This window comes from Simochromis diagramma, unplaced genomic scaffold (assembly GCF_900408965.1).
Source record: "Simochromis diagramma unplaced genomic scaffold, fSimDia1.1 OVJJ01000514.1, whole genome shotgun sequence".
NCBI lineage: Eukaryota > Metazoa > Chordata > Actinopteri > Cichliformes > Cichlidae > Simochromis > Simochromis diagramma.
Window position 1 is genome coordinate 1,481,833 of NW_024387346.1, and position 10,932 is coordinate 1,492,764.

General features: G+C 39.2%; 1 protein-coding gene across 1 annotated transcript; it reads right to left on the reverse strand.

Moving 5' to 3' along the window:
* Positions 1–492: 492 nt before the first annotated feature.
* Positions 493–8,277, reverse strand: idh1 (isocitrate dehydrogenase (NADP(+)) 1). Its single transcript, XM_040006885.1, has 9 exons — positions 8,155–8,277; positions 7,206–7,327; positions 5,126–5,417; positions 3,898–4,000; positions 3,149–3,326; positions 2,905–3,056; positions 2,618–2,758; positions 2,348–2,510; positions 493–1,371 (listed from the first exon to the last, which is right to left on the reverse strand). The coding sequence occupies exons 1-9, from the start codon at positions 8,266–8,268 to the stop codon at positions 1,278–1,280; spliced, it is 1,359 nt and encodes a 452-aa protein (XP_039862819.1). The 5' UTR covers positions 8,269–8,277; the 3' UTR covers positions 493–1,277.
* Between the last annotated feature and the right edge of the window lie 2,655 nt (positions 8,278–10,932).

The following is a 10,932-nucleotide window of genomic DNA, read 5'->3' on the forward strand; positions in this document are numbered from 1 at the left end:
CAAATCACTGCAGAACTGGATATAATGGGCTGCCATATAAATAGCAACTCTAAAGATGTAAAGAAATGCATTTCAATAAAATTGTGAACTTCAGAGCAGCTAAATACATGCTAGAGAAATCATCTTGCAGTAGGTTACTTATAAATAAGTGACAGCAACTGTGTGTGACACTGTGATTGTAGGTTGATATGTGTAGCTATTCACTGACTAGTCTGTGTAACTTGTAGAGGTTCAAACAAGGGAACATTTTGTTTGTGATAACAGTCAATGACCACCACCTTTTACTTGATACTACAGTATACTCTGTTTTGTTTATGCAACTTTTGGTGCACACTACATACTATCTGCAGTTTGTGTGTCAGTATAGACTTTGCACCTATGGGTTAAATATAAAATCCATAACTCAATAATGAAAAACTCATTTATTATGAGTTATCAAATCGGGAATGAATAAGTGTAATGTTTATAGCAAACTAACAGTTTTAATGTGGCTTTTTTTTTTTTGGCAAGATCTAATAATCTAATATACTAGTTCTAAATTGAGGAGCACATAAACATGTACACACAAACAAAGGAGGAAAAATAAATACAGCTCTTTAAAAACTGACAATTAAAAATTCTGAAATTAAAAGCAAGTATTGTACTTTAATACCATTTGTTTTCAAATCATAAACTGTGTATTATAGTACAATTAGTGTAAAACCTTCACTGAATGCATTGTCACTCTCCTGCAGTGCAGAGAGATTTTCATTAGTTACATACAGGCTGACGTTGCTCTGTTTTTCTGGCACTATTTCATAAACTCTTGCCTGAAGTATTGTTAAAAAATTACAAGGTGAAAGAGATGAAGAGAATTAACAGATGACAAAATGTATAAGGCAGTGAAGGTCCAGAGGCTCTTTCAGACCAATACTGTCCCCCTGCATGGTACAGATCACTTCAGCGGAACTGAGTGCAATTAGGGTAAACAAGGGAACTGAGATATCAGGTCACGGCCCAGCGTCACTGTCACAAGCGTAATTTTATCTTGTAGCAACCCAAGGTTGTGATCAGAAGCCCCCATTCTGCTTTCTTCTGGACAAGGCATTGTTCTTGACTGACCCTCTCTGACTGATGACTGACTTTGAGTCAATCCTGGAATTCTGAGCGCACTCTTCCCTTTCCATGGGGTGGTGGGGCCCAAACTTCCAGTAACTGTGTAGGTGTTTCTGTGGGTGAGCATGTGTCTGAATGCATATGTGTCTGTGTTAAACTGCTTTGAAGGCTGGGAGATGAAATCACAGCTTGGGCTGGCTTGCCAACTTGATCTTCAGGTTCTCTGCTAATTTGTCCAGGAACTCAAAGGTGTTCAAGTAGTCAGCACGTTTCACACTGCAAACAGAGTCAGAAAACAGATGACTGTCAGCATTAAAGTATTGCAAAAGTTCAGAGATCACCGAATATGACTAATTTTGACAAATATTCAGGCTGCATTTATGAAGCTCTGTTAAGTCAAGTTCACTGTAGTCAAAATAAGTTTCGACTGCAACAATTTAGTGCTCCTTTATGACATCAAATCTAAGGCCCATTTCTCATATGAATAAATGCGTGGTTGCTGTTTCCAAGACGAGGAATGGTGTTGAAATTTTTTTTTATTATTACAGACATACTGAGCTGCTGTAAAGGCTTATGTGAGCATACGCTCTGCCACAGTTGGGCTCTATAAACGTAAGCATATGTCTGCATCTTTTTGTACTATTAGTAAAAATTCACTGCAATTATTCAACAAGCTCATTTTTGAAATGCCAAACAATACTTAAGAGGTTGGGAGCGGTCACATCTCCCGTCACACAAAACTTGGTTGATTAATACCCAATAATTATGATTATGTTACATGGAAAAAAGGACATGTAAAAGTAAATCATAGTAAGAGGTAAAATATATGAAACGAATATTTAATACATTAAGAGTTTTTTTCCTTTGTTTTGTTCTTTCTGCATGCTTAGTTTCTGGAGTGTGTCAAAGACAATTTTGAACATCCACCATTGTAATATTTTATATTTAGCAGAACACTATAGGAAAGAAAAAGCATAACTGCTCTATATTGAAAAGAGCTCAAACATATTTATAAACCTGAGTGAATTCAACTTTAATTTACGGATGCCCCAATCAGGTACATTTTGAAATGGAGCTGTCCTTTCCGGTCACTGTATGTGGTGGCTTCCACAAACTGGTGCCCACTCTTATGTATTTTTAATAGATTATTTCTAAGTTCTGAGACTGTATCAAGAATGTATTGTAAGATCTAATTACACACTAATCTAACAGCACAATATCCTTATATGAATGTACATTGCATATGACTAACTTTGCAAGGCCTTTGATGCAGATAGCCAAATCTTTGGTCATGAAACCAGCCTCAATGGTCTCGATGCAAACAGCCTCCAGCGCCTCAGAGAACACTCGCAGCTCGGCATTGTTATCAAGCTTTGCCCGGTGAAGCAGGCCCCGTGTCCATGCAAAGATGGAGGCTGTAGGAAACAGACACACAGTGAAAGAGCATGCATTAGATAACTAACCTAGAGATAACCTTAGAGATAAAATCACATACGATCACTTTTCCACAATCTGAGCCTACCAATAGGATTGGTGGAGGTTTCCTTTCCCTGCTGGTGTAGTCTGTAATGTCGAGTCACTGTGCCATGGGCAGCCTCTGACTCTACTGTACGTCCATCAGGACAGACAAGCACACTGGTCATCATACCCAGGGAGCCATAGCCTAAAACACAGGGACAACCAAAATCTACATTAACATCTGAATATCATTAGTCTACAGTACACTGCAACTTTTTTAGGCTTTTATTATTTAAGTTTCTGCATGGTTTTTCACATAACTTCTGATCTGAACCTCCTTTTTAAACCAACCTTGTGCCACAGAGTCAGACTGTACATCTCCATCATAGTTCTTGCAGGCCCAAATGAAGCCTCCCTCAGATTTCATGGCTTGGGCCACCATGTCATCAATGAGACGGTGCTCATACCAGATGCCCTTGGCCTCAAACTGAGCACGATACTCTCTGAAGCACACAAGAAGGTGGACAACACAGTTCTGGCCCATGTCTGCTACAAGGATGTTTGCATAAGCTGCTTGTGCATGTGCTGTCCTTACTTCTCATAGATCTCCTGAAAGATGTCTTTGAAGCGTCCATCGTACTTCTTCAGGATGGTGTTCTTGGTGCTGAGGTATAGAGGCCAGCCTTTGGACAGAGCAATCTGGAAAGAGCTATTAGCAAAATCCCTGATGGACTTATCTGTGTTGTACATTCCCAAGGCCACACCACCTGTGCCTGGATAGACACAAACAAATAGACATACAGACAGACTAAATTCACATGAATTTTCGACTTTAAAGGCAGACAATCTTGGACAAACTTGGAAAAATCTAGAAAAGAAACCAGTGTTACCTCTTACTCCGTTTAAAAATTCAGTGTTAAACCTGAACATATCGATATTTACAAGAGCATGAACAAAGATATCATCTTTCACAATAAAACCCATACAATATAAGGTTAATTGTACTAACAGACTTTTTAAATTTTCTAACAAACTTGCTAGTTTTGAAACTGTACTATAAAACAAATATGGAGGAAACAAGCTGTCAGCTCTTCTAAATCCTTGTTTTATATACACTCTGTGTGGTGGACATGCAAGACATGGTTTTATACTACAGAGAAGCTTGATGATAAGATGGAGACAGTAAAGAGTAGATTCAATAGAATATTTGTTTATTTGTTTATTTTAAACAATCAGACCTTTTGTATGTGGTAAATGGTTTGGATATATATATATATATATATATATATATATATATATATATATATATATATATATATATATATATATATATATGCTTCTTACCCTCAAACTCATGCACAACATATTTGACAGGCTCTCCCTTTGCGGGTGTGTAGGTCATCTCCACTTTCCCAGGCCCAGGCACCACAAAGTCTGTGGCTTTGTACTGTGGGGAGAACAGTGAGTAAGAAAAAAGATACAATCCCCAACATATATAATAACAGCAAGAAAGACTGTCATAAACACCTAAAGAGGACTAGTCAGAGTGTACAGCATTGTTCTTTCTGACATCTAACAGATATTATGTAACCAGCAGCCATCTGATACGTCACCCAACTGGAAGCAGAACTGTTGACTTTGGCTATGCACCATGAACCAACCTGTGATTTACTTCTGTGGCTGTTGAGGTGGTACACTGTGGTCCAAAGGACAGCTGATGAAACCTAATTATTGACCAAGTCACTCCTAACACAACGTCTGATATAACTGTCAATTCCCTGAGCTCATACATCAGCTGACGGAGGGAAAGAGCAGTTACAGAAGTGTGGTAGAAAATTACAGGCAGCCTCCGAAATGGAAACAATAATTAAGATGAAGTTTTAGTTTAAAACACATTTTATTTTAACCTCATTTGGAAAACTTCAGAAAACTATGGGCATTATTTTTCTTTGCAAAAACATAAACCATGAAAATACTATTTCACACTAAAACTAGATGAAGACAGACTCACTACTCTTTGGTGTAGAATACACATCCTGCTTCTAATGCAAGGGTTTGAATAAATGTGTGGCTTTGCAAATGAATGTGATGTCTGGACACACTTTCCTACAGGCTTGACTCTTTGTTCTTATCACCTTTTTCTTTCATTGTCACCTCCCTACCTCCTTCTAAATGCTAATTTGCCTGAGCCAGCTTACCTTCACAGACGCTCTATAAATCTGTAGGGCATAAACAGACTTCTACAGTAAACTAACTCTAGAACAGGACATTGAGTCATTTCCTCAACATCCTATTGACACAATAATATACACGACATGAAACTACAAAAATCTGAGTAGTTTTACATCTTAAAAGATGGAAAAAGGTGTCTTTGTGTCACATATTCATTTGTAGGTTGCCATTTTTAAATACTGTTGGAATGAAATTCTCTATAATTACAACCTTATTTTTTTGGAGACTTTGAAAAATTTACATGAGATGTGTGAAATCTTGACTAGAGATTCACAGATCATATATCCCCCCCTTAGCATGCATACTTCAAAGTTTTCAGTAAGTGGGACCGATAGGGTACCTGATCTCCATGGGCATGTCTGCCGATGATGATGGGCTTGGTCCAGCCGGACACCAGGCGGGGGATATTCTTACATATGATGGCCTCCCTGAACACCGTGCCCCCGAGGATGTTACGGATGGTCCCGTTGGGTGAGCGCCACATCTGCTTGAGCTTGAACTCCTCCACACGTTTCTCGTCTGGCGTGATGGTGGCGCACTTGATGCCCACATTGTAACGGTGGACTGCCTCTGCTGCCTCAACTGTCACCCGGTCATCAGTTGCATCTCGGTTCTCCATCCCAAGGTCATAGCTTTGCAAGGGGAGATTAAGAGAACATGATTAATGGTGCCGAGAGAAAGCTAATACATAATTTATAATGTCTTGGAAATGTATCTAGACTGTCAATAAAAACCTCAAAGTTTTAGTACAAAAAGCATTTTAGCTGCTCCTTCACAAGGTGTCACCAGGACGCAGCTCCACATGTGTGACTTAGTAAACTTTTATGCCCAATGCCCTTCATCACACATTGCCAAGGGTTTTTGCCTCTTTTTGCTTGTTAGGGTATGATGTAAACCACTATACTGGGGAGCTAGTGGTAGTAACTACTACAGGGCTCAAATGATTGATTAGTAAATATAACTGATTAGTAATTATAATTGAGAATATTTGTGTGCTTCTAAGAATTAGAGTATGAGATTAAGAATGAAGACAGGGACCAAACACACACAGAGAACATTGATAATCTCAGCAGCAGAGGCACTGAATGCTATGAGCGTTACAAGTATTTACACATAACTTAGCAGCAGACCCCAGTGCACTAACTACCGAACATTATGCTATTGATTTAGCTGAGTGAAATGCAAAGCGGAGAATGTCAAAGTGCACCTACTGTGATGTGGAACACAATAACTGTGTCAAAGGACATGAATGACTTGAATGAATGGTGAAAGTGAATCTGATTATGGAATAATTTGAACTGCTGCCAGAGCTTTTTGCACTTCATTATGAAGGCAATTTTCTTGCCTGCAGGCCCTGACACAGCATTCTTATGAAGGAGACTTTCTATTAACCCTCTGTTCCATTTTCTTTTAGGCGCTGCCACTGCAACGAAGCAACACGAAGAAAGCAAAAAAAAGGAATCAGTTGTGCAACGAAACCAGGCACTCTGCCAGCATAACTGGATCGGTTTGCTCCACTTGTTATACTTGAGAAACCTCACAGCTTTAACAAACAGTTAGAGGAGGGGGTGAAAACCAGCTCAGTGTCCTTAGACTTCTCTTTGGCAATTATCTTGTGTGCTGGCTTTGTATGAAAGTGGCCTTGACCTTTTACCTACTTCCCTCCTTCCTCAACTGAAAATCCAAGCCACATGAATGAACCGATGAGGTTCATTCTTTGGAATCTTTGCAGAAAACCTTGCACATGTTCCAAACTATGTGCTTCCAAGAATTCCGTGCCCAGTGAACCACCTGACTGTGTGGTGGGAGTTCTAACCATTGTACTATCGTGGATGGTTAACAACAGTGCAAAGTCCATGAAACAGATAAGTAGAGGAAGGTCAAATTAAGAAACCGATGACGCAAATGGATGTTATACTACCAATTATCGTTATTACTTTGTTTGGACATTTCTGATCTACAATATCACCCATCATTGCATTTGATTTAATAATACTTGTTGAAACTTTTCATTGTCTTCTTGATTACAAGACTTTTGTAAATAGCTTTTAATGCAATGGTGATTTTTTTTTTCTGAGGTGGCAGCTGCAGTTAGTATATTCTGCTTTGCAGCTGAACCATTAGACACCTTTCGGGTGGGGGGGAATGTATTTTCAGGGCAAAGGTCAATGATGGGGGATGCATTAAAGCAAGAATTCAAGCCAAACAAGAAGTACCAGGCATGCAGAAAGTGTTGCTTGAATTCCGTTTTTGATTCTGTTTTACTAAGACTATCCCTGCTGGGAGTACTTACCACTGCACCACTGTCATGTAAGCAAAAGTATATTTAAAAAGAAACCATTAAATGTAAGCGATCTGAGTGCACTGAGCTGCTAGAACAATGGGATCTTTACACAGTGTAGGAGTACAGGTGTATTCACCTGTGCACTTCAAGCTCCAGGTACGGAAAGATGAGTTTCTCCTTAATGAGCTCCCAGATGACCCGAGTCATTTCATCTCCCTGCATCTCCACCACAGAGCCAGCCTTGATCTTGGGAGACATCTGTCACAATAGAATGACCATGAAGAAGACAAAAACAAATAAGTTACTCTGACACTTATTCTGATTACTGAAGTGACTGGAGAGAGATTATTATTACACAACAATTTGTCAAATGATGATGCTGATACCCAAGAGGGTAAAAAGGTCTGTAGACTATGAATGAATTCATTCACAAGATGCTTAAAGTATCCAGAGCTGTGACTCGGCCTAAATCCATAATAACCCTCTTCAATTATCCCAGTGACCAAAAAAAGGGGGGGATTACCTCCTTGGTTATTATTTTTGTTATTACCATTGTTATTTTAATAATCTCGGTTGAAAAGACCTTATTGGTGGTGTTTCACAACAGATGATTTCACAACTTTCAAAGATTTCATTTTATAATCTCGTCTAAAGTTCACTTAAAGAAGAAGCGACTTGAGTTAAGCAAAGAAGGAATGCAGAGCACTAACAGGACAAGGTAAAAAATCTGATAAATAACAATCTGAAACATGAAACCAGGAAGGAGGTGTTGGCTGAGGATATCGGGCCTGAATGGCCACTATGTCGGTTTGCTTAAGCTACCCGCAATTTAATTTGAATGAACAGCCGACACAAAAGTGTATTTCATAGCAAAGCAAACAGAAAAACGCGTTACTTCAACTTTGTCACCATCCCCCCCCCTTTTATTTTTCTTCTTTGGACAGATGACGGCTAATGCCAGCAGCAGCAACACAACAACAACAACAACAAAAGAAGGAGCCGCCGAGTATTTCTTTCTTTCCTGCACGACGCCATCATTGTGTTCTGCAGTAAGCGCTGTTTAATTCAGTGCTACAAACGCCTACCGTATTGAGTTTAAGATCCACGACACAACCAGAGATGAGGAAGCCGAACGATGACCTGCCGAAGAAGACGGCGTATCTAGCTGCTAGGTGCCAGTTTCTATTCCGCGAGCTCATTGGCAAGAGTCTTGGCCAATCAGAGAAGAGCGGAAAACGTTTAACGCCAATCAGATAAATCCACACCGCAGAAGGGTAGGTCTGAAAGCTGTGATTGTCCATCTGATGAGGGTTTCCACGCCCACCGATACGCTTGTTTTATGCATGGACTGTTGCACAATGGGTGCTATTTGACAGTTTGGTGGCAAAAGGCGTTGGTAAGGTGGTGCCGGAGATCCAGTTATAATGGTCCATCTGAAAGGATATTAGTAAAACTGACAAACTACAGATTCAATATTTTGATTGGCTAGATCACAATTCTATTATTTTAATTTTAAAAAGAGAAACTGATCATAAATGAGTCTAGATTACACCAGAGCCCATATACAATTTCCAAGAAAGTAGGAAACTAAAGCTAAACGCTAATGGTAAAACACATATTATCATATGTGTCATTATTATTATTAACCACTTTTTAAAACAGCATACAGAATAATAATTTTGTTATAAACGACAAATTACAGACTCAGACCAAGTCTTTTGAACTACTTTCAAGTACTTTGTTCTCCAACGTGTGCCTTTCTGTTGTTTTTTTATATATTCCTCTAGCTTGTGCTTATTGCACAATCTTTGTGTTGGTGTTGTTCCCAAATCATCATAATTAATGCTGCATATCAGGATACTTTTCTTTCATAAACAACAATTATACACATTTTCTTTGGAAAACTGAAACTACTTGACGGTAGCATTAGCTAACCAATTAAGGATTTTGATTCTGATTTTCCTGCCCAGAACAGGCTAATTCTCTGTATAGAGAACCAGTGTTGACATACACCCTGCCATGACACCAGTCAGTCAGAAGAAACAAAAACACCTATAAGATTAAGCCATAAATAATAATGTCTGAGTCTGTTGGAGCTATGTGTTCTTTATTGTTAATATTTTGAAATTTGTTAAAATTTGTTGTTGGTTTACATATATTTTTGGGTTATTCACAAGTTTTATTTGTAGGTTGATACTTGCTTCATTGTTTGGGTTTGTTTTGTTGTTTATCTTGTTAAGTCAGCCAGGAAGAACTGTAGTGCAATTTTTTCTATAAATAAAGCGACTGGTATAGGACCAGCATGCACTGGGGTGGGACTATGGTTTTCTTTGACCAGAGCAGGAGAAGCAACAGGAAGCAACAAAAATGGTCTTGTTATTGCTTTCCAAACTGGATAAATAAACCATGGAATGCAACTTTCAAGTTTGGACAGTCGGCTCTTTTGCCTGCATACAAGATCTTATGTCAGTGCAGCAGTGGCTTGTGGATTAAAGGATGTTTGGTTGGCCAAACAAAAGGAATCGCCACTACAAAGTCTTCTTTCAAAAGTTATAGCTATCTTTATGAAGTTGTACAAAAACACTTTTTGTTGCCCAGACAAGGCAATTCTTACTGTTAGATGTATTTGAATGGCGTTCTAGCCCAGAACAGAGTATAGTTTTTCATTTTTGTGAATACTTGAAAATCTTAGCTCACACAGCTTTAAAACTTGTTTGCCCAACATGGGGATATTGAATTCTATAGGATAAAGCCATAAATATGTGTGTCTGAGTCTTCTATCAAAAGTTATAGCTATCTTTATGACGTTGTAGAAAAACGCTTTCTTTTGCCAAGACAGTGCGTTTCTTACTACTACATGCATTTGAATGGAGTTCTCGCACGAAACAAAGTATAGGTTTTGTGGTGGATTTTTGTGTGATATGTATAACTATATAACTATATATGTGTAACTATATACACTCTATATCTATGTGCACTGAACATATATATTTTAACTTTCATGTAGAGTCTTAAGCACAAGACATTTTGCTTCACCGAGGTTTATTAAGGTGGTACAGTAACAGGGCAGTTAATGTAAGGGGAGAGTTCCCCTGAATAATTTACTCCCCAGTAACTAACCTTCCCGAATACACACTCAACGTCTTTCATGCAGCACAACCAAAACAGTAACATTGCCTGAACACATCACAATAAAAATCATCACACACACACGCACGTAATTTGAACTACACTGAAGTGTTTTAAGAACCTATGTAGTTATAAGATTATATATTGATAATTAGGATTAATGTGTGACCTTTGACCATGCTGTGACCTATTGTCTGAAGGCAAAGCAAAGGGTTAACCTAAGGGTGTCCCTTTGGGCTGGGCCCGCAGCCAGAGCCCTGCCCGTACCCTGGCCTGTACCTGACCCCTTCAGCTGTGTTTGGGCGCGTGGGAAAGTTACCCAGCAGCAGGGGGCGGGGATACTGGTCCCTATATATTAGGGGACCAGAGGACACCCCCGGCTCTTTTTCCCCTCTGCTGTTTCACTCTGTCCATCTCTGTGTTGCTCTGCTGTCTGTGCTTAAGGCTGTAGACCCCGGGGTTTTGCTTTGCTTGCTTTCTGCTATGTAATTCTCTTGCTAAATGTCTGTACGTATTTTTCCTGCTGTTCATGTGATTCAGTGTATTAAACTCTGTTCCAAGAATTCTACTCTTTTCCAGAGCATCTTTTTGAGTGTCTTGACTTTAATTGGATCTAAGGAGGTTGGATCTCCACATCGTTGGTGGGAGAAGGTTATCAGGATGGTTTTGAAATTTGCGACCACAATTGGCGACGTACGGAGGGACAAGGAATTAAGGTGATTGCTGGGAGCCTT